General features: G+C 45.3%; 2 protein-coding genes across 2 annotated transcripts; both read right to left on the bottom strand.

Annotated features, from left to right (window-relative positions):
- Positions 1-6,518: 6,518 nt before the first annotated feature.
- Positions 6,519-9,312, bottom strand: akip1 (A kinase (PRKA) interacting protein 1; the record flags this gene model as incomplete). The annotated part of the gene is made up of 4 exons (XM_080002910.1): positions 6,519-6,665; positions 8,030-8,149; positions 8,968-9,042; positions 9,169-9,312. 4 exons carry the CDS (start codon positions 9,310-9,312, stop codon positions 6,519-6,521), a joined length of 486 nt encoding a protein of 161 aa, XP_079859036.1.
- A 1,644-nt stretch (positions 9,313-10,956) lies between these two features.
- Positions 10,957-15,597, bottom strand: rpl27a (ribosomal protein L27a). Its single transcript, XM_080001971.1, has 5 exons — positions 15,563-15,597; positions 14,162-14,225; positions 14,008-14,083; positions 12,485-12,659; positions 10,957-11,117 (listed from the first exon to the last, which is right to left on the bottom strand). The coding sequence occupies exons 1-5, from the start codon at positions 15,563-15,565 to the stop codon at positions 10,989-10,991; spliced, it is 447 nt and encodes a 148-aa protein (XP_079858097.1). The 5' UTR covers positions 15,566-15,597; the 3' UTR covers positions 10,957-10,988.
- Between the last annotated feature and the right edge of the window lie 9,102 nt (positions 15,598-24,699).

The following is a 24,699-nucleotide window of genomic DNA, read 5'->3' as shown; positions in this document are numbered from 1 at the left end:
CCCCGGCCTCCGCGCGGCCCACGTTCCCCGACGGACGCCGGCGATTGGCCGCGAGTGCGGAAACCGCGGCGTTCGCGGCGCCGCGATTGGTCGGGAGACGCGTCGATCACCCGGCGGAACGCCCGTCGCTCTTCCGCCATGCAGGTTCACGGGCCCCTGTGCGACGCCATTCCGCGCTCGGCTCCGTATTGTCTCACGCTTTTTGGGCGCAAACGCGGACTAAAGCCCCGAATAAAGCGAGCGTTCGCCTCCCGGCGCGTAAAAGGGCGTCGCACCCGCCGGGCGCCGGGTGTTTGGCAGCAGCCGCGGGCCCGGCGGCCGTGTCGACGCGCTCCCCGTCGACGTAAACACGGATGTTTGGGGATATTTCGGCATCCATGTTGAAACAAGGCGATGTGGGAAAAAAAAAGAGGGGAATGTGGGCAATGCAGTCAGGCTGCTGCCCCGGAGACACGGCGCCCCAAAAGCGGCCGAAAACACGGATAGAATGCCCCCTCAATTAAATGAACGTGAACTAAGCTAATCTCGAATGTGTACATAACGACTGCACAAAGTTATACTTCGTTATATACGTATATAATTAATATTGATGTATCTATATCGATTATATGTATGTGTGTATATTTAAAAAAATAAATTTAAGAAAAAAAAAATATATAATTGTTTTTATTATACTTCTCTCTGCCTTGGTGTTTTGCACAACCTGAACTGCGCTGTTCTCATTTCTCAATGAAGAGTATTCAACATGTTTCGGAGCTTGTCGCTCCTTCGAGGATGTTTTTTTTTGTTTTTGTTTTTAATTATATTGTCATAAGCACAACAAACCACCTTGGAGGCACATGTCGGTGGCTATGAAATCCTCGGAGCAGACCACAAGATTGTAAAAAAAAAACAACGTGATAAGTCATTAAGATACTTCAAAAACATGACGTTTGTGGAGCACATAATGAAATGAAACAGCTGATGGACGAGTAAAATAATATCTTTATGGAGACGAGACACTGACGTGTGAACGGGCCAAATTGATTCATCCCATACCAATATCTTGCAAAATGTAGAATAATAAAAGTGCAAAAGATTTGCAGGAGATTGATGAAAATCAGATGACAATATGTGGGGCATTCGACAACCATATAGTACTATTTAGTGGACATTCTGAATATTTAAAACATACTTCAATGGATAGAATGGGCCAATACAATGATATATTTATTACAACTGTCTGATGAAGTAGTGGCTGAAGCTGTAGTGCAGTAGATTCTAATATTCTTATAGAATTGTAAATACTTTTTTCTAGAACTTAAATTATGTTGTTTGAGATGAAATATTTTTCTGTTATGTTTTATTCTATAACGCTTTATTGTGTTTTCTGTTTTCTTCTTCTTTTCTTTAATGTATTTGCATTGAAAATTTCAGCATTGATATTTTGAACGAGACACTGAGGGGTTTTACCACTTGGACAGAAAGCGGCGCTCTTGCAATTAAAAATGTCCTCTTCAAAATCTTCCTGGTCTTTGCATAATTTAATAGCGGAGCAACTTTCCTGAGATAGAGAGGATCTTTGCTGAAACAAGTGACTAGATCAGGCCCCATACTGGCTTGTGTTATATTAATGGCACAATTAAAATGCATTTGACATAATCGCAGCTGGTGAGAATAAATGAAGTGGGAGGCTGGAGCGCTGAGTGTAATTTCTCACCCGTAAGGAAACAGTTTTAATAGCACAGCTGACCCATGACCCTGGCAACCAACGTGTGTTGTGTGTTGTGACAGGCCCTGGCAGGCAGGTGAGCAGCCCCTCTAGTGGTCACAGACAAGTTTCTAGGACACGCATTGTCCCAGATATTTCCCTATGGCAACCTGGTCCCCAACAACAAAGTACAAAAGCCGTCTACAGCTGGCTGAGACTCTGGGGGATTTACAAACGGTAGGTAATGTGCTCATTGGGCATTAACAATGCGATGGACATATAAAAAAGATGTCAAAGTGCCAGTTGAATGAGATGACCTGACAGCGCTGCAGTAAAACTTTAATTTAGAAACTTGTTTTAATTTTGTTCACAGCTACAGAACACAGTAAATGTTCTTTAAACGTCGGAAGATTTACGCAAACTGGTTTAAACAGGGAATTTACTATTTTTCATGGCTGGATACACATTTGGTGATAAAGCATTTCACTCTCTCCTAAAAGAGGGGCACCCAGAAAGGAAAAATGGCTTCTGAAGTGGAACGACCTCCGGAGCTCGTTCCGCTATTCCTGGGACGGCGACGGCGGAACGTTTTCTTTGTGCTGGACACATCGGAGGACACCGGATCTGTCGTGGGATTAATGAAAGACATGTTGATCCAGAGCCTCCTGAGGAAGGCCTCTCTCAAAGACTCTCTCTTCAACATCATGGCATTCTCATACGAGGTGACAACTCTGAGCATCGGCATCAGCAGCTCTGATGGAATCAATGATCACCTCAGTGGAATTGCTTTAGCGTTGATGTTACACATCCACGTCACATACAGTGTGTTGTCACATAGAGTTTGGATCGATTAGGCCTGTTAACAAAATGGCTCATTTGGTCGCGTGTTGGGTGAAAATGTTGCACATCTACGGCACAAGGATTGTTAAGTTACTGGATTTTCATCGAGTCATCCAGTGGTGATATTGAGTCAGTTATATTTCTTGTGCAGTCTGTTTTTTTAATTTGGTGTCGAATGATTATAATGACGCAACGGAACGAGCCATTAAATTGTGCAAACCTTGAGACTAGCAAATAAATTAGTATCGGTAGAGGACTACTCCCAAACTCTAGATAGCAAGGTTATTTGGATTTTCCTCAGTAGAGCCGAGAACTCAGAACTGTATAGCCATCGCTATTTCACAGTTCAATGTCATTTTTAAACATTTAAGTTTGGCATTTGTGTGTTCATTTTCCCACAACTTGTCCCAGGTAATCTGCTGGTCCCAGCATATGCTCCCCTGTGCTCCACACACGGTGTACGAGGCTCTGTCCTGGATCCGCTCCCTGACCTGCAGCCCTGGGAAGGACCTCCAGGCAGCCCTGAGCGCAGCGCTGATGGACCCCGCCTGCCACGCCGTCCACCTCCTCACCAGCGGCCTCCCAGAGCACCCAGAGGCCATCATACGGGCCCTGCCAGCCATGGCGGCCTTCGGGAGGCCACTCAACATCTTCTACCTCCTGGACTCGAGTGCGTCGCTGAACAGTGCGACTCAAGACTTCTTGCAGTGCTTAGCTCTCGCCACCAGAGGGAGCTGTTATTTGCTTCCAGTCGGGGTGAATGGGGCCTTGAGGGAGGTATGGTTTGACTTGGTCATTGCAGGATGATGTTTTGTGGCGTGATCACTTTGTGCAGAATGTCCCTCCCCTGCATATTGTGTGAGTGTTGGGTGTGGACGCATTTGTTCTGCCTTGGCTGCTGACAGGTGATCCCATTGCACACGGACGAGAGCCGGACGCCGGTGCCAACCATCCCTACAATTGAGTCAGTCCAGTCATGCATCTCTCCACGCCAACATGATTCTCTTCCTTTGCTCAGGTTGGTCACCCGGGCGACAAGTTGGAACGCATGGACGTCTAACTATGGTTTCATAATGGTATTTTAGCAACCACATGTGTCCACATACACTGACCTACAAATGGGATATTTTGTACTTAAAGGACAATCAGGTTTTGTCTTATGCAAACTGACAAATCAGAAGATACAATCTCCAGCAACGTTGCGCTTCTCGGATCGCTTGAGATGACACTTCAAAGTGCATTAGGGTTCCTGTGTGAGAGAGTACCACGTTGCTGAGCTCAGTGGGTGTAGTTGGGCCCCGACACTGGCACGTTGGAGCGCTCCCTTGCCAGCGTCGCTCAGAATGGAACATGAAAAAGGAAAAATGCTTTGCTGGCCTGGTTTACAGATTGTTTCCTAGCCGTCCCGCATGGGGGATCCATCTTTCAGGCGCGTTCCCGAGGTTTCTCCCTCTTACCTCCAGGTATTTTTTGAGTTTCACCTTCTCTGTCTGGGGGCTGAGGATTGGGCGGTGTTACAGTGATAAGGACTATACAAATATATTTTTGCTTGACTTGTCCTATGTGGGGGAAATCACACACTTGCAGAGGTGGAGGGTTAAATGAAATGCTCCAGGGATGAAAAACACTTCAACATATCTCCTAGATAACATGGTTTACATGATAGGAACGCGATTAGGGCATGCATTATATGCTTTCAGTTTTGCCGTCTAATTTGACACAGACACACACACACACACACACACACACACACACAAGCTTCTAATAAGTTTGTTTCGTGCACACATCCAGGTGCAGTCTGGGTATGCCTTTCTCCCCAGCCACATCCCATACGCTGTCAGGCTCAGAGCTGTGGGGTGCTGAATACTCCCCAGGCTGCCGTGTCCTGGCCAGAAAGGAGCTGGATGGCCTTTACTACCTGGGCACCGTCATACAGGAGGTACGGCCGAAAGGAGAGGCGTCCTCCATGTCGAGTGGTCACTAACAGCATTTACAGTCTAAATGTGGAACCTTTGTTCCGGTATAGATTAGAAGAGGATTGCGGGTGGTTGAGTTTGACCATTTAGGAAGGGCGGACTCGAGCCTCAACTCTTCCAAAGTGTCCCAGCTGCAGCTGGTTCGCTCCTTGGACATGATCCATCACACCCGGGCTCACGCACACCGTCTGGTACCCGGGGACGACGTGCTGTCACCATGGGAACCAGACCTGCGGAGGTACGGGCCGGGCAGAGTGATGGCTGATATGGAGCACAGCGAGAGTGGTAAGACGGGTCCGTCCGTCTTTGGGTCCAAAATAATGCTGATCAAGTCCCCACCAAGGCTACGAAGTACCTTGGGAATGGAAAGGTTTTTTTTTATTTTATATTTCAATATTTCACACAGTATCAGCTGTTATATCATTCCTTTTCAATATTTCAGCCTGTAACGGCACCGGCCTCGTGGTCCTGATGTGGAATAGCTGCCTAGCTCACGTTCCCAGGGATCTGGCTGCACACATCACAGCCTCTCATCACGAAAGGATAGTCGGGGAGCTCCAACCGGCGGCGCCGCAGAGCTGGCCTCGGATGTGCAGCCCTCCCGGCGCTCGCCAAACGTGCTGCGCCCAGCCCTGTCAGTCCGCACCCGCTTCTTGCCACCATCCCGTTTCATGCGGTTGTCTGTCCGTGGTCCCGCCCGTCTGTGCATGTCACCTGGGAAGCGGGGCTCGATTTAAGACGGCGGAGCTCGAGAGGAAGGTGGATCTCCTGTTGCAGAATCTCAAAGACACACAAACGGGAAGGAGTAAATCCGAAGCCTCCGCCGCCTCCTCCTCCTCCTCCGCTGTGTCCGAGGAGACCACCGCTTTGAGGTCACCCCCTCCGTTTACACCGAGAAGTGAACAAGAGCGACCTCCGTGGAGGTATTGGAGGAGGAGCTCTCCAGAGCCACAACACAGAAAGCCAGGTGAGGGGCCCCACACCCAGCTGCTGTTTAACTGTGGTTGGGAATAACTTTTTTTTTTTTTTTTTGCTTAAGGAACGGAGACCTTTGATGTAAACAAGAATTAAAATATACTGTAAATCTAAAACCAACACACTCAGGCCTTAACTATGGTACATGTAGCTCCAGCCAATATCCTGGCCATTCATGATGGCTCTTTAATTGTTTGCAGCAACTTGTTCCCTCCCATACCCTTTCATATTCAGTGGAAACTTCGCACAATGTGGCTTCACAATTCCACATAATTACTGCACTGAAATTTACACAATAACAACGTTTAAACATGCTACTGCTGTACAATTTGTACATCTGAACATTCCAGATAAAATTCCTTTATGTAATCCAGGGATCCCGAACTCGAGGAGAGCGTTTCAACCTGCAAGGTTCGGCTTTCCTGTCCCCCAAGTCAGGGGGGCGTTACCCAATCACAGCTCGCTTTTTAAACCACTCCCTGGTCCCGACGGAGGAGGAGTAACCATCAGAGACATTTCTCAAGCGACCGACTTCAGACCTCGACCGCCGGTGGGATATTTCTCGGGCCAGAACGCTGCTGCTGTTCACACCTGATGTTGGTCCATGTACAAGCTTGAGCTGATTTCTGGATCAAAGTATTGGTGTTGATTATTGCCACAAATCAACATTTACTGATAAAAAATATATTGTTTTTATTCAAACATAGTGATGTGGCATACAGTATGTGCATATATATTGCGAGTGCATCACACAAACCTGAGGCAGAACTTTGACATCATCACTTAATGATATCACATATTAAGTTAAATACAGTAGAATATGGATTCTCATTGCGTAGCAGACAGAAGACAAAAAAAAAATCTTATTGGCATAAAAAAAAAGAAAAAATCTCAAGCAGGGGTCACGATACAAAAAGGAACGACCTCTAAAGTGAAGATATACATGTAAACAACATTTGGACGATGCAGATGTGCGGTCAAAAGCGGAACGGTTCAAATGTGACTGTGAATGAGGGGTGCAGGGGAAGGCCAGAAGGTCAGAGGTTAAAGGTTATCTTGATGCTTTCTCCATCGTTGACGTTGACCAGCTTGGTCTGCCTGGCTGAGTCGTGCAGGACGGCGCTGACGGCGTAGGTCCCGGGGTACACCTCAACGTGGAAATCTTCAGCGGGCCATGAGCTGGTCTAAAGACAACAGGACATCCTGAGACCCTTTTTAACGCCTCAATGTTTTAAATGTTAATATTAACTATTGAAGAGAAGGCGATGGACATCCAAAGAGCTGACTAGAAGGTGCCCGAAAGAACAGACCAACACTTTTGATTTTTCTTTTTTTGGGGGGCCGAGCTTTTGGGCACGTGAGAGACGGAGGTTGAAATGTTGCTGAATAAACTACGAGACCGGATGTTTTTCATCATCATCGTTTTATAAACTCACGGCACGGACAACACGAGGAACCCTTTGGTGCGACGACTGGAAGTCAACATCCCTAGGCTCCTACCTGTGTCCGGGTGGGGAACGTCGGTTGCGTCCTCCCAGGTGTTGGCCGTGTATGAGACCTCGACGCAAGGGTCCTCTCTATTTCACTGGGCTCGGTGCAATGGGATGATCCATCAAGGTTCTGCAATATAGTTTATATATGTATATATATTTTTTTAATTTTCTGTTTTTTCATTCATTTATTTGTTTCAACATATTTCAATTTATTCTTCTGGACCAAATTGATGTGGAGATCCGTCACAGTTAAAAGTGGGACATATATCATAGACGCAGCAAATTGTCAATATTCACCTTATTTTTATATGTAGATATACAGTATATGTGTATACAGATATTTTACTATTTTCACAACTAGCGAATATTTTTAATTTTTATTTATTTATTACTTTTCTATGTGAAAGTCCTCATACTGTATGTGTATGTGTGTATGTAAGTATGTATGTATACACTGTTTATATGTATACATACATAATATCCAGGGGAAAAACATCCAGAACTGTTGAACACATTGCATTTATCAATTAATGTGTTATTTGCAATACAAGGAAAAAAAAATGTTTTAAGTTCTGCAATATACATTAAAAAAACATTATAAATCACACATTGGAAATCCTATCAGTGTTTGTGGGAAAACAGCAAGCTGACACTTTAAACAATTGGTTAGGTTGGTTGTAGAGTTTTCACAATTCCATTTTCCTTTTTATTGTTTATCTTAGGTTTATTTTTGAATTTGTATATCCCTATATTCTATCTTTGAATTAATTCTTAGCTTTAATGTAAATTGGCAATCATTTCAGGTAATCCTCAGGTTTAATGCATATTGCCACATCTATCCATCCAGCTATCTATCTATCTACAGTATCTACAGATGTCATGTTTGTAGTGTACATTGGACTGGTGTGTTGGTAAATTCAAATGTCACGTATTGCCCTTTGACAATCTTTCTCGTGCAGAATAAATATTTGCCTTTGTTTGTACGTCTATAGGTTCACTGGGCCCAACAGGAAACAATGCAACATGAATAAAGTGCAGGAGCAGAGCAGCATTACTTGTCTCCTAGTTGGAGGTGTGGGTGTCGTCCTCCCAGGGGCCGGGTGCGTGTGAAACCTCAACACGTGGGCCCTCTCAATCTCACTGGGCTCAGTGAATTGGGGCGACCCGTACAAGTTCTGCAATATACAAGATACAATAAAATAAATCACATGATAGAGATGTTAGAAGGATAGTGTTTGTGGGCAAAAATCTTCCTTGTGGGGAATATGACATTGACAATGTGATACTGTACTTCAGTACATTTTTCAAGTATCTGTACTAACTGTAGTTATATTCATTTTCGGAGACTTCCGGCTTTTACTCCAATGCATTTCAAAACAAATATCTATACTTTTTTTTTTTTTAATCTAACACAGTCAGGTGTTAGATTTAACACCCCCAAAAAAAAAAAAAACCTGGACTGGATCTATCAAACTGCTCATCAATGATTGATTGAGTCCATATCCTGGTAAATTACTGACACCACCTATGCCATTTATTTTTGAAAATTGTAACTGGGGCCTTTATGAGCACTCATCTTCAGAAAAACCCTACACTAACACTTTATGAGCACTCATCACTGACACTTCAAGCCGTATTACAGACTGGTATGCCAGGGCTCTGGATATGACAAGTGCTTTTACTTTTAATAACCTTTAACTGAGTCCATTTAAGCAAGAACTTGGAGGGAATGTGAAGTTTTACGGTTGCTATGGGTTGCTACGGACTCCGGTAGCCATCTTTGGGGTGCGATCCCCCCAAATATGGCCGCCCGCCCCGGCAATGTGAGGCCGGCTTCGCATTCCTTTGAGTAGGCAATCGTAATGTGGTGCTTTCCCTTCCACTGAGGTAACTTTGCATCAGGGCGTCAGGGAACAGCTTCCTCCACCGCGGCCGGTGTGTTATTATGGATTATTATGGGAGCTGGAGCAAAGCAAATGAGGCACCGTCTCACCTTGCACTGGCAGGTGGTCTGTGCCATGTGATCTGTTACGGTTTGAAAGGCTTCGTTGATGTTTGTGCAACTTGTCTGCAAACAGAAAATAAAGGACGTGTGATAATGATACAAGCAGAAGGAAAGGCTCAATGGATGTGGGTGGGATGTGGAAGTCAGGTGGAGCTGCTTGGGGACTGTGTGGGGGGGGCAACCGGGCACCTTGTGAGACTTTTTCTCATCACGGTCCTTGTTTGGACGCACACCGGTCCAGTCCACCCTACGCCTGGTGGCCCGCTCCAGGACCTCCATGCCCTGGCGGGCGGAGCGGCGCATGGTGGCCTCCATCCAGGCGTGGTCCGCCATGAGCCATACCAGTGGAGCTGCCGGACGAGGCCTGGGTGTAGGTGTACTGGTGGAGCGGTCGATCAGAGGCAAAGTGTTATGCTGCGTTCCACCGAAAGGGCGGAACTCGGAAAAGCCCCGACCCCAACCGGGGGAAGCGCAGAGCGGCGGCCGCCTAAGTGGGAACTTTCGGGGGCAGATCGGCGTTTACGGGGATAACAGAGGTGACGTCACAGTGACGGTGAACAAAGTGCATCGGGTTCAAGTTTAAAACACGCCTTAACATTGTCTTGAACCAGTCGCCCTGCCTCCTATTTCTATGTCGTGTTGAAACGCGTTATGCGTCTTGTCGACCGATCACACGCGGAACGAACGCAAATCTAGTGCGCGCGTCCGTGTGTTCTCGAACAGAGGCCGTGGAACGCGTGGATCTCGGAAGTGCGTGGGGGGTTTCCAGACACTGAAATACCGATTTCCGAGTTTCCCCGGAACGCAGCACAAGGAAGCGCGGTTCTAAACGTGTCGTCACGATCGAGCACAGCTTCGCGCAGTTTCGTCAACGAACCCGGGCGCGCGGGCCGGCTTTGTTTACGCGTGCGCGCCGAGCCCCGAAAATGGCAATCGCGCTACGGTTTGTCCTCGAATCTCGAACGAGCAAAAGTTCTGGCGGGGGAAAGGTGTCGCTTACTTTTGGCGCCCAAACGAAGTGACGTTCATTCATTCGCCATGTTCCCCACCGACAGGAAATCCTGCCCCGGTGAGCCCCGCCCCCGCCGCCCCCGCGGCCACCCCGCTGACAGGCGCACCGGGAGCCCGGCCTGAGGAACGGTGTCCTCTGCTGGTCTCCCCGCGCTCCCATATCGCTCACAAAATCAAGATTTTGTTACTCGGTCGGGTATTTCATTGTTTTCAGGGCCCATTTTCTGTCTCTGTACGTGATCTCATGAGGCGTATTTAGCAGTTGTTTTCACTGCCATACTGATCTCACCTGTATTATATTTATACAACAAGGCTATTCATGTTTACTAGTTATCATTGCAGTAGTTATGCACTGCTGCGATACCATTTGCACTTGTACTGTCAAGGTGTGACTTTCGCTTAATTACTAAATTGAGCACGTCAACTCTGCCAGGGCTGGGCAGCTGTGCGCATAGTGCCATGGGTCAGTTTGTTCAATGGATTTATAATTCCAATGTCCAGACCTCTGACAGCCGTAGTGGTTGATTAGAATAAATACAGCATTACTTTTTCTTAGTGGAATGGTTGGCTTATTCCATAACAAGCAAAGATATAACTAGACTAGATATCAAAATCTTTCAAAATTGAACAATCCTGTTCAATTTTCACTTCTGGTGGACGGTATGCAATCTTCATTTAACTAATGGATCTGCAAAGGCATCTGAAATACACCATTACCAGGTGAGCTGAATTCCACACCCTTTCATGCAAGAGGTGGCAATGTTCCACTTAATTATCAGACTAGAGGCAACTGCATCACTGCAGCCCAAATGTGACAGCAATATTTGCACTACAACACCTGGCTTTACAAGATACAGCGAGTCACTGAGATGACCTGATCTCTTATGTATATTCACATTCAAACATCTTAAAAGGAAAGAAACTGGAATCAATTTATGTCTCAGACAAATAACACTGGTCCATACATCCATTTGTACATTTTATTTTTGTCCAAAACTTTATGCCATCAGCACACAGGCTCCTCCCACAGCCTTGATCTTCTCTTCAGCCAATCGGCTGAAGAATTTGGCCTTCACGATCACAGGCTGTTTGGGCAGCTTGCCCTTTCCAAGAACTTTGTAGTAACCCTGAAAATAAAAATAATGTAAGGTGAATCATGAAAAACAATGACAAATAAATATCTTCATCATACTCATTAAGATGGCACTGGTCAATGGACATGAATGTGTTCAATTAGGGTTTATCGCCATTTGTGTGAACTCTGCTGTGTCTCGACCTTGTTTAAGTAAAACTTTTTTTTAAACAATCCAAGATTTGTGCACATACAGATGCAGACAATGTGTCAAGCTAGTTTAAGTGCATATTTTGGTCATAAAGGAAGTTTTGGTTTAACAGTGATGTCGAATTTTAGAATACAGGTACTCCTCACTTAACGACCGAGTTCCGTTCCTAGGACCAGGTCATTAAGTGAATTGGTCGATAAGCGAGGACCAGATGTGTGACACACACACACACACACACACACACACACACTATAGTATAGATAGTGTATAAAGGGTGATGTGCGATGAGATGCTTGACGCTGAAACATCGTGGTATGGTAGGCAGCATACAAGTCTGGTCAGAGCTGGTCTTAAGACCCAATGGTCGTTAAACAGGGAGGTTGTTAAGTGAGCACTACCTGTAGTCAATCTCCAAATATCACCATCAATAAAGTTGAACATTATGGGAAAATAGCCACCGGTGGGAAACATCCAAAACCAGTAGCTTCACATTGTGAGGCGTTCACAAACCACTGGAAGTACATTACCGTGCAAACAGAACAGCTCCAAGGACCAGATTTAAATTATCACTTTAGGTAGCAGTGGAATGATAATTATATTATTTTAAGTCCATCGTCAATCATGGAGAATGAACATAACCATTCAAAACATTTTCAGGTGGAGGATTTTAATATAAATAGCTCTGTTGCTCTAAACAGCAAACAACTGCAGCCTCAATGGGACAGAGTGAATGTGAATTAATCATTAATCAGTGGACGTGCAAGTTGAGATGATAATTTTTCAGCAGGTATTTATTTTAATAAGAGCTTTAATTAATTTACAACTTTTCAAGCAGAAATTCTAAAGTAAAACTAAAATGAATGGCAGTGTCTGGAATGTATATATTCAAGCAGGAAGGGCAAAAGATAAGCATTAGATGTAAACAATATTGGAGATTGTTAGCTGTAAAGGTGAAATTATATTTAGTGGGTTAATTTGGCCAATCGGGACACTAACACATTCGTTTCAAGGTTCAATTCACGATGCAGGGCCCAGGACAAGATAGAGAAAAGTCAATGACAGAGTAAGCCTATTATTGTGAAAAAATAAGCGTGTTTTTTTTCCATTATAGATCAATTATTGCAGCTGATCATGATATCCCCTTATAGGTATGTATAAGTAAGTACTCTTCCTTCAATTCAACTACTGCCTCTAAATGCACAAATACTTACGGCGCGCACAGCGTCGATGATAGGGGCAGGACCTTGGGGCTTCTTGCCATAGTTCACCCTGGTCTGCTCGCTCACCAGAGTCCACAGCTTGTCCAGGTTGATGGTGGGGCAATGGGCTGCGTTTCTCTTCAGGTGGTAGTGTCTCATACCGACCTTACCGAAGTACCCCGGATGGCTGTGGAGACACGGTAGAACACAAACTACGTCAGATGATGCTTACACAAGCACCAGCCCCCCCCCCCCCCCCAAAGAAAAACCCAATTCTATTGAAGCTTGGCTGGTTTGTCTTGTTGAGCACAACAGAAGGCATTAAATTGTCCTGTCGAGATTCAAATTTGGGAAAAAGATCCTTTGGATGACAGACTAGAAGAAATATCAAAACCACAAGCTTCAATTCAAACGTGACTTTATGGGTATATATATATATATATATATATATATATATATATATATATATGTCAATTTTCAGTGCATAACATGAACACTGAAGTTCCCATTTTATTGTGAATAAGGTAATTTTCTCAATATTTCAACTGTCACGTCAACAGTCACCGTAATATCTAGTCGGAATAAAGGCCAGAGCATATTCTAATTTAATTCCGACCTTTAACGTATTTCTTCCGGCGTGTTCAGTCTGCGCATGCAGCAAAGGCTCAGATGAGAACTAACAAATGAGCCATGTCAAGTTGGCTGAAAGAATTTAGATAATGATAATGCCAACATACACCTTATTAAAAATATCATCCAATTATGGTTCTTCATCTCATTCTGATAAACATCTGTATGTAAACATACTGTTTGTCTTCCCAATAATGGACGGAGATCATACTTTACTGCACTAAAAATCTCAACTTACTCACAACATTACTCCAATAAGATGTGAATCTTTCAAATAAGTAGCAGCTGAGATAAGACCCACAAAAAAATAAGTAAAGCTGTAAGGGTCCAGTAGTTGTCTGGCAAACCAGAGAGCCACCCAGTTAATAGGACTGCAGCACACTGAGCTGCATCAAACTGGACTCTACAATCAAAAGCAGAGGCACCCCAATAGTGGTAGGTCCTGCAGCTTACACCAGTCTACAGTCTAGGAAAAATAAGGTCCAGGCAAAAGCATACACCTTTGAGTGAATTTGACTAGGGATGCAATGATTGTGGTATCCGGTATCTGTCTGATACCAGGCTAAAATGTTCTTTTGACACCCAACTTATAACCAGTATTGAAAAATATATCACTGCATCCTTAGCTCCTAGGGCACAGTGAAAGACCATGACCACCACCTAGCCCTCTACTTAAATTCACGCAGCACACAGGGTGCAATTGTTAAAATACAATCATGGGCAACATCTTCTGCACATACAGGGGTCTGAAAAAAACCCATTAAAGCTGATAGAGTAATATGTGGTAATGGAGCACTGGAAGCTGTGTATCCAAAGACAAGGGAAGTTACTCCTGCGGTATCGATATAAACAGCGGTACATTGACAAAACAGGCAACAAGTGACGAAGACAGCCCAAGCACTTACTATTTGTCAAAGTTGATTCTGTGATGATGCATACCACCAGCATTACCACGACCTCCCGGATGCTTTCTGTGCTTACCTGTAAAAGAAGAAATGTGTGGGTCACACATTCATCCAGAAGTAACAGTCACAGACCAGTTATGTCATCTATACTCACCAACGCGGCCATGTCCGTGGCTAACATGCCCACGGAGCTTCCGGGTCTTGGTCTTCTTGGTAGGCTGTGAAGACACATATCACAGGTCAATCGAGGGCAAAACAGGACCTACGGTACCCATCTATTTAAGCACAAAAATGTAACCGCCCATGTGGGTGACAGGCCTACAAGAGAGCCGGTCGGTGAATAGGAACAGTCTTTAATCTTAGAGAACTCTAGCACACCCAGACAAGGATGCGTGTCAGGGTGAGACTCTAGTCTCTGTGGAAGCAGTCAAACCGACTATCGGGACGGACAGAAAACCGAATAAAACACTGGTACAGGCAGACACTCGATCAACAGTGTGAACTGTCCGTTTGGGAGTCAGAAGCTAAAATCATGAGAAACGTTCAGCTTTAGTCTGGGGCAAACCGGAATAATAACAGCAATCATATAACTGTGTTAGAGAAAGAACTGGCCCACCGGCAGAAGGACAGAGTACAACAACCAAAATTGCATGCAAGACCGTTTTAAATCTCTGGTAGAGTTTAACTCTCCGGGGAGAAATTGGCTACTTAACAATGTAATGGCCCCGAGTGAAACCAACGAATTGCAGCACAGCCAGAGAAAACCATTCGATGCAGCGAATAGTAGAGGAATTCGTTCGTTTTCTCTTCACCAGTGACGTTCTACGAGCAGCCACCCCGATTTCTCACACTGCCATTCCAACCCCAACATACAGGACGGGTATAAACGGGTAACTTGGGGCTGGATCCCGGGGTAAGACACTTTAAAGAGCTGCTTACAAATAGGCGCCTTGTAGCTTCAGACCATACCAGCGTCGACGCCAGTCGGCACCCACGTTCTATCAACATTTTCCTGACTCCAGCTCATATTTTTTGTCATCATTTCTATTGAGTATTGTGTTTTGGAAAAACGTGAACGATGTGGTGAGAACCCTACAAACACAGGTTATCGCGTGTTGGTTTTTTTTTTCTTCCTGTCAGACACGGTGCCGACGTTCACCACTTGGCTACCGTGCAGCGCCCTAGAACCTAGCTAGATAGTGCTAGGCCGGGGAAAGTCCTCCGCGGACCGTAACAAATTGCACGGCACCCCTACACCGGTTCCTTAGAGACGGCCGGTGTGAACCAAACCCAAGCGGGTAAAGCCGCTCGGTGTGTGCCGTTTCAACGCACGGGTACAGCCGAGCACTCGAAGCCGACGGCCTAGTAAAGACCAGCAACACGGGGCATTTGTACGGTGTTTACACCCAGAGCGTGCCAAAAAAGCCCGGGGACCCCTTGTTACACGACAGCAGGCTTATATATATCAAGAAACGGCCATTTCCCTGTCACAAGAGCAAGGATGGACGTAGATTTGGATGAATATACGAGCACAGGGATCCATGATAGCACCTACCATCTTGGAGGCTAGTTGAAAGAGGAACGGGATTTGCAAATCTCTCGATTTTGTGCGAGATTTGCGGAGCGCCAGAATAACCCACAGCGACACCTAGCGGGCCGCGGGTGAATGCCCGTTTCTTATGGAAATACAGTGCTTTGAGAATAAACAGAGTGACGCAATATTATATAAGAAGTGTGTTTGCATTCCTTCAAATAGGATCAGAACAGACCAGAAACATACTGAACATATGTTCCTAGTTTTCATTATTTTTATATATAATTTATATTTTGCAGTTGTCCACTCCCTTTCAGTTGAACAGTCCTCTCTGCTGGGCATTCCTGTATTTTCACATCTTTGTTTGATTAATTGATTAATAACAATTCATTGTCAATAAATACGTTTATCTAATTTGAGAGTGACCCAGGGAGCCACGCACCCCCTTTAATTGTATGTGCCTCTCCTGTAAATTCAAAAATAATGATAAGTCTAACTTATTTATTGCCATCATGTTTTTTGGATACACTGTGTTATTAACATTGAAAACACCACATTCTTTTCCATTGTTAACTGAGTGGTTAACATACCATCTAATTACAATTCAGGGACGTTATACTCACATCACACCCACTCGTAGTGATCCTGTCAGAATGCAATAGTAATGCAATCAAATGCATTAGACCTATATTGTTATTCTTTACCATTCTGTAATCATCCATCTTTTCTCTTGTTTGGTCTGTGATATATTTCTTATTTAATTACTTGTACACCTGTAATGCTCAATTATCTGTTTATTAAATGATGTGCTCGTAAAATAAATTGATTTTCTGTGCTATGGTAGTTCTTAACCTTTGAAAATGTGTTTATTATTCTGTTTTGCCTTCCCATCAACACTTGTAAGACCCAGGAGAGTGATCTCCCTATGTGCCCTCCTCCGCCTGTTCACCTCTGGAGGCCGCTGTCCTGGAGATGGCCAAATTGCCCCATCAACGCCATGGCAACTTTCCCCCAAAGGCGGACCGCGCCGTCACCTCAGGAACCCACACGCAGGACTCATTTGGCACCGAAGGCCACGTCACCCGAGACTGACCCAGAGGTGGAAACCACAGCAGCAGAGCAGAGCCCAACAACAGAGCTGGTAATACAGAGGAACAGGGGGACAACGAAAAAGATTTACGAGGGATGGAGGAGAGGAATACGACTGCGGCTGAATGAAGAGATCTGTGTCGAAGAAGAGGAAGAAAAGAGGGTAAAGTAACCACTTAGTTTGATAATTATGATAACAATGAAGGATCCTGTTAGGTATTAGGTATGATTATTGTGGTGTTATTCTTGTTATTGTTGTTGATAATCTTCCTTTTGTTATAATAATAATAATAAGAAGAAGAATAAGAATAATGATAAAATTATTATTATTATTATTATTATTATTATTACTCCTACTACTACAGCTATTTCACAAATCTTTATTACTTTATTCAATCTGCCTAGTATGTGTCAATTTGTCTAATTTACGTAATGAGTGAATATTGAATGCGACTGAAGTCACTGAAATGTGGTTGAACAGCCTGCCAGTGGAAGATTCTCTGGGCTGGACGTTTCTCAGTTTGGAGAAGCCGTGATGACTCCAACTCCCTTGCCTGAAGGACTGCAGAGGCATTCTGCTCTACCCAAGAAAAGCGTAGAATCTTTACTGAAAAGAATTAGGTAAATCAACGTGCAACTCAATAAGAAGAATGATAAACCTTTTTTGTGGAGCACATCTCTGAAAACAGCATTCCCAAAGCGTCTTAAATTGCACTTAAAAGAGAGAGCGAAAGAGAAAACATTACTAAAAAACTGCAAAACTATGTTTCCCAAAACCGAATTGATGGTTGAAGCCTGGTTTATCTCCAGTATTACTTCCCAAATTACCTTATGCAATTGATTAAGTGTAGCCAGGCTAGATTAACTGCACAATCAAATCAAATCGCTCTGCTGCCCTCACGTGTCTCCACAGAATTCACCCGGAGGCCCAGAGGATTCTGGGTAATTCCTGTGTCGCCATCGTATGCCTGGAACGTCTCAGAAGTAAAGCGGCGTCTAATCAGTGTCGGCAGCCAGTGGTGTCTCTGGTACGGCTGCCATGGCATCCAGAGCGCCAAAAGGTACACCCATCCACCCATCCACCCGTCCATCCGTCCATCCGTCCATCCGTCCATCCATCCATCCATCCATCCATCCATCATCCATCCATCCATCCATCCATCACCCATCAGTCCATCCACCCATCAGTCCATCTATCCATCCACCCATCCATCCATCCATCATCTATCCATCCATCCATCCACTCATCCATCCATCCATCCATCCATCCATCTATCTATCCATCCACCCGCCCATCCATCCATCTGCCCATCCATCCACCCATCCATCCGCCCATCCATCCATCCGCCCATCCATCCATCCATCCGCCCATCCATCCATCTGCCCATCCATCCGCCCATCCATCCATCTGCCCATCCATCCATCCACCCAACCATCCACCCATCCATCCACCCACCCACCCACCCGCCCATCCATCCATCCATCATCCATCAATCCATCAGTCCATCCATCCATCCATCCATCATCCATCGACCCCATCCATCCATCCGTCCGCCCGTCTTTCCATCCATCCACCCACCCACCCACCCATCCATCCACTATCCATCCATCCATCCAACAAGCCATCCATCTTTCATTGCACAACAATTTTCAGACCTTACACTACAGTAAATTTGTGGTAAAAGTGTGTGTTTGCTATGTAATATTCATACAGTGTAGAACTGATTCCAAAGAGACAGGTTAAGTTCATAATACTGTGTTCTCCATTCTTCCCCTTGCGTTGTATATTATGTATTGTCACTATATATGAACAGAATGGACCAAATGTACATACCGCACATATGGAGGAGGTCATAAATGTGTCGCAGTCAAACGAGCCGTCACCAATGCACCAACCGGACGCGGAACCAAGCTCCCGGACCGAACTGCGCCCCGACAGCTCGCCCTCTGAAGTAGAGCAGGACTCTGGCTTGGGCTGGGAATCGAACTCAGACGCAGCGTACATTCAGGTCGAATCAAGTTGGGATCAAGAGGCGAAGACGGATTCAGAACCGCCGGATCTGGATCCGGAGGGGGAGGAGGACATAGTGATCCAAGTGGACCCAGAACCGGAGTTTTCCATCCTGGGGCCGGAGGGCGACACGCTCCTGGAGCTGGTGATTGATCCTGAATCCAAAGGTGAAGTACGACCTGGGCGTGACAGCGAGGGAGGAGATAAAGAGGGACATGAAGACAAACAACTCGTGCCGAGCCAACAGCCCAGGGACGAGACGGAGTCGGATGATTTTTGTGCCGTGTGTCTCGTCGGAGGGGAGCTGCTCTGCTGCGACCACTGCCCAAAAGTTTACCACCTCGCCTGCCATATACCTCCTCTGGTGAGCTTCCCTCTGTGAGTATCTACCCCCCCGAATAAAGCACTTGCTGTTCTAATTGCTACGCCTCTCTTGGGTTTTTGGTTAACAAGCTGGATTGTCTGATGTTGATGCCGATGCTGTGCTCCCACAGTGGGGACTGGGTTTGTACTCTGTGCAGGACTGACCAGGAGCCCGCGGAGGCCTACGAATGCGAGAAGACGCAATCCAGCGTGGCGATAAACACTCCATACACACTGTCCGCCCGAGACCAGAGGGTAAGCTGCAGGACACATGAACAACAGCGTGCAAGGCTGCTCATGACCTCTTTATATGAGGAATAAGGAAAATGCGTGTTCTTCCCTCTGCAGAGGTGTGAGAAGCTGACTCTGATGTTATCCTGTCATGTTCTCAGCGCTCCGTTCCACGAGCCTGTCAGCCCCCTGGTCAGTCCCGTCACCTGTGTTAGCTGGAGTATTTAATACGATAGAAGTACATTGTACTGTAGTATCCATAAAATATGACCGAATAAGACCATAACTGTACAGCATTTTTCAAATGTCATTACAAGTCCAATATGTCCTGGAAACTAAAGAACCCTGCTTGAAGCTCAGCGATTTCATGATAAAATTGTCACATCAATAAAATGAAGTAGCAGTACTGACTTGATGTAAAGTATTGACGTAGCTGGTGATTTGATGATCGGGCCCCAGGCTCGTAACTACTACCAAATCATTAAGAGGCCCATCGACCTGTCGCTGATCCGGAGGAAGCTGGACAAATGCAACACGCTGCACTACTTCACCCCGGAGCAGTTTGTGGACGACGTCATGCTCATGTTCAAGAACTGCGCCACGTTCAATTACGTAAGTCGCCCCCCCACCCCCACCCCCCGTGGAAATTCCCGAAATATTAACCGGCTCAAACTGCTTTTCATTTTCCTCAACTAACGTGTGACTTTGGCTCCACGTCGAAACGCTCCCATCCATTCACCGTTCTGCTTCTCTCCCACCTCCAAAGACACTGGTGTTCGGATAATTGGAGACTCTAGGTTGTCCACCAAGAAGAAGCACGGCAAAAATAATAAGGTTGCACCATGACTAGTATTACTGATACTAGTACGGGCTTTATTTTGTTGGTCAACTCTGGGCTGAAGAGGGTACTGGCATGAAGGAATTGGAGAATATTGCCAATGTATAAACATGATGAAGAAACATATCATACATGTCCGATATCGAAGAAAGGTGATTTGATTATACGCTTCTTGTCACACATTGAAGCAGGGGATGTTGGAGCAGGTGGATTGTTTACTAGTTATGATGCCCTCATGACCCCCACACCAACAGCTTCAGTCAAAGTAATATTTAGGATCGGTACTTGGAATTAGATGCGATTTGGGACTCGGATTGTGTCGTAAAAGTGTCCTGGGTGCATCCCTGGCCTCACCCCTCTCTTTTTCGTTGTGGCGCGCAGCCGGACTCGGAGGTGGCCCAGGCGGGTGGTCGGCTGGAGGCCTTCTTCCTGGGCGGACTGGGGGAGGTGTACTGGGACCGGAGCTTCGCGGCGGCCAGCCGGGACGCGACGGACCGCGCCCGCCTCCACTGGCTCCACGGGAAGCGGAAGGAGAACTGCAGGGCGAGGAAACACGTCCTCAGCGTGAAAAAATATTTTCTCTGATGCAAGTGTTTCGGCACTTATGGACTGGAGTTGTGCGTTGAAACGAGATTGAGTTTATTTGGCTTCAGTTGAGACGTAACAAAATCCCAATTCATGTAAATGTAGTGGCCATTCAAAAGTTATCCAAATGATTGAACATTTTCCCAATGGAACTCTGAGGTACATATATTGATTTCTAATCCAGTTCTTTTTTTCTCTGTATAGGAACGTTTATTTTCCAACCAGGGGGCTGCATATGAGAACGTTTGGAGGTGAAGGGATGGTTTAGTGCGGGGGTTTCCAAACCTTTTCCTCAGAGGGCTCCTAAATCAAACCTGATTCAATCTGACTCCCCCCCTGTTTCAAAGACGCAATACCTCAAAAAATATAAAGCAGTCGGCAATCGTTTTTGGTATGAATGGGTTATATTTTTATGGTAGAGCAATGTTTTCCGGGTTTTTTAGGTCATTGTAATATATTGTGATGGATTTTGTTATGATTTATATTTGAACTAAGAGTCCTGTGTATTTTTTAAACTAATATTAGACTATTAGGAAAAATATGCCTCAAATCCCTTGCGACCCCCCCCCCTGTGATCTCTGGGGACCCCCTAGTGGGTCTGGCACCTCAGGTTGGGAAACACCGGTTTAGTGGGGGGATGCTTATTTAGTCTCTGATGCCAAGAACTGAATCGTCAAAAAATCAAGCATTGAATCAAAGCCTAAACAGCTGACTGTTGTTGTTGTTGTTGTAGAGAACCCCTCCCGCCCAACACACACCGTTCCTCGTAGCACTAGAGGGCGTGCTGGTGCTGTGGGATTAAACCACTTGCTCCTGTTTGTGAGGTGGATTTTTTTTTTTAGTAACTCAAATAGAGCTGTCATCTTTATTGGGCCCCCCATAAGAGAGTCCTGATGACCAATTCTAGCCTGCAGCAGGTTATTTCATTTCAACCTCCACTGCCTGGATACAGAAGAATGTCACCACCAAGAGGAATGTAAAATAACACTGTGACACCCCAAATAAAATGACTTTACATCGTCCCGGGTATCTTGTTAAGGTTTTGTTGAGACCAATTACTTGAGATTAACAGGGGGATCCACTCCCCATCAAGCATGGCTTGGAAAAACAGGGACATTTATTGGGATTTTGGTGAGACTAGGCTCCACTTGACTCATACATCAGGGTATAATTATCCTAGTTATGGTTAGTAAACCAGTTTTCAATAGCCGTAGCAATAATGATACAATAATGAGACTTTGGTAGACTTCCTAAATTATGTTTGTTGATACTGTTGCTGTATTTTCGTACAGGAAATACTGAGTTGTAGGTCATATTGGGCAAAGGTTTTGGCCTATTGGCCTATCTCCTTGAAATCTACAGCCCTAGACAAATAAAATGAAATAAATTTGAGTTTTTCATCAAATACAATGTATACAATCTTGTGTCATGACGCTGTAGGCCCACATAAAAAATAAAATAAAAATATAGCTGCAGGCAGAAATACACAGGGTCCAGTTTAGTCATGTTAGGTGTGTATTACAGTTTTCCGGGTTCTGTGAAGCGCAACACGAGTTACAATTTTCCGAGTTTACATTGAACCCTGCATAGTTTTTTTTTCGACTCCTTGTTTTGGAACTTTTTTCAAGGTTTTCAGAGAACTGTTTGGTCTTTTCTTTGACACGGGTGTGACCAACCTCGAAGGATGGATCTTCTATCCACTTTTTACTGACCGGCGATGGGACTCGGTCGGGTCTCACTGAGGAAAACCTGTCCTGATTGAAGGTCCACTGCGAGGTCGGTGCGAAGCGACGCTGTTTTTTTCCTTTTTTTAACGTAGATTTAATGTTTTAAAAATAAATTGTGTGTAAATAAAGACATCTCTTTAAATGAAATATCTTATTTTTCATGTGTTTCTTCCAATTGCCGTGGACTTACGTCTGGACCAATCGCCGTGCGCTTACGTCACTGAATGTTGCCCTGGTTTAGTTTTGTTTTAACAATTACGATCGTTCCTGGATCATGCAGCGCAGAAACAAAAGAAAGGAACGGTTCCTCCAAAGGTTCCTAGAACTTCCTGCGGTGCAAAAACGCGCTCCGTGACGGATTATTTACCGAGTTACAGTTTTCTGAGCTTCCTTGAAACTCAGCAGCGGGTCAATCTGTCTGTCTACGTTCAAGTTCAAGAGATTATTTGTCACATACATATACATACGGTCATACATATATATGCAGTGAAATGTCATGACACCGGTGATTACGCACAATAAGCTCTATAAGCTCCAAAAACACAAAAAAAATACCAAAATGTGCGTGTCGCAAACGCTACGCAGTCCACAAGGCGCAAGCCGCTGGAATGCGACTGAATTCTGAGAGATGAAGCTTGGACTTATATGACCTCGGATAATGATGTCACAAAGCGCCCCGCTCCTCGAACCGATCAAATCGCGCCAACCTTCTTCCACTTCCGTTACAACAATTACAACCGTTTTTTTCCCCGCTAATATCCGCTCCAAATGGAGATCGATTTTGATTAAACTCGAAAGTCTGCGCGTACTGCGGTTGTCGCGCCCCGGATACTTTTAGCCAGAAAAACACAGAGAAGATTAAAAATAAGAAAATCCAAAGCAATTACAAGTGATGTGACCTTTCGTCTTTGGCTATGCACTGTGTTGGGTTTTTTTTTGTTTTTTTTTGGCTGGTTTGTTATGTTCCATGAATTTGTACTGTGTGACACTGTCTGGCCTCCCAGCCTCCTCTGGCCTCCGGCAGCTGGAGAACAACTCCCTCGCACGTTCCTCCTGGAGTCACATCCATGGGGCGTGACGTGCACATGTTTACCAGGGTCCAGGGGCTGTGTTTGCCGCTCCGCTGGACCGGCTCCCAGCGCCCGGTGGTCCGCTCGCCCTCACATTCTCCTTGTGGGTTTTTTTTTTTGTTTTTTTTTGTTTTTTTAGCATAGGATGTTGTGTTTTTTTGGGGGGTTTTCTTTTTCCTTTTTTGAGCGAGCCGGCACTTTGTGTCCTTCCAAGCTGCGCGGAAAACTCATTTGTCAAAATCGAATAACAAAAAAAACAAACATTTTGACCTATCGCTTTTCGGGAAGTATACGACTACAATGCATAATCTGTTCTTCGTCTGTATTCACAAGTATCCCGCTTTCAGACTGTCCACTCCACATTATCATGCACTCTCCCACCATCCAAACTGCCCTTATCTACGGCTCCTAATAGACCACCCTCCCCCGCATTGATAAAACCCATCTGCGACCGCAGTAAACACTGTGCGCTGCCTTTCATCTGCCTGTTCACTGCCATCCAGATCCTGCGACTGGATGAAGACATGCAGCCGGGAAGGTGAGAGGAAGACGAGAGGAAGACGAGAGGAAGACGAGAGGGAGTTCGATCTGCGGCCCCCGTGGCCCCCGCCGCTCGTGTTTAGTAAAACATGGCGGAAATTGACCGAGAGATCTTATCTAAGGGAGGATTAGTCCCTCGCCATTCTTCAAACCCGAGGCGCCTGCACGTACACCTTTTCTTTCTTTCTTTCTTTCTTTCTTTCTTTCTTTCTTTCTTTCTTTTGTCCTTTCGTCCTTTCGTCCTTTTGTCCTTTCCATCCAACCCGCTCTGCATCAATTAGAGGGCCAAATTAATGCGGGGCGACACTAAACCTGAAGGTTAGCAACGCACTCTAGTGACATCAATTTCGGAAAATACCTGCAGCGCGACCAACACCCATGTAAGCATGCAGAAGCGCTGTGCATTCGAGAATATAAAAACCCGAGACAATAACATCCTAGAAGCGTATCCGTCCATTTTGAGCCTTTCTGAAAGCTTTCTTAAATTTCAAGAATAGTTTGAGACAAATTCGAAAAAATTATGATTGCAAGGCATTTTTTTACCCACGCTCAACAATGCAGGTGGCCCGTTGGATTTGTCAGGCCCCTCAGCGGGGGGCAGGTTGAGACTCCGGACCCAGCAGAACGCAGCTGAAGGCCACACAGGATGTCTTCCTCCAGATGAGGCTCCCATCCAGTGTTTAGACCAGACTCCGGGGCAGGCA

The sequence above is a fragment of the Zeus faber genome (assembly GCF_960531495.2).
Source record: "Zeus faber genome assembly, chromosome: 6".
In the NCBI taxonomy this organism is placed as follows: Eukaryota; Metazoa; Chordata; class Actinopteri; order Zeiformes; family Zeidae; genus Zeus; species Zeus faber.
This window is presented reverse-complemented; position numbering and strand designations above follow the sequence as displayed.

What these genes read in the sequence shown, in the direction of transcription:
- rpl27a (XM_080001971.1), bottom strand. An exon ending in AGAATCAACTTTGACAAATA is followed by an intron (nt 12,660 to 14,007) that starts GTAAGTGCTTGG and finishes GTGTCTCCACAG; the next exon opens with CCATCCGGGGTACTTCGGTA. An exon ending in TCATCGACGCTGTGCGCGCC is followed by an intron (nt 11,118 to 12,484) that starts GTAAGTATTTGT and finishes TTTTATTTTCAG; the next exon opens with GGTTACTACAAAGTTCTTGG.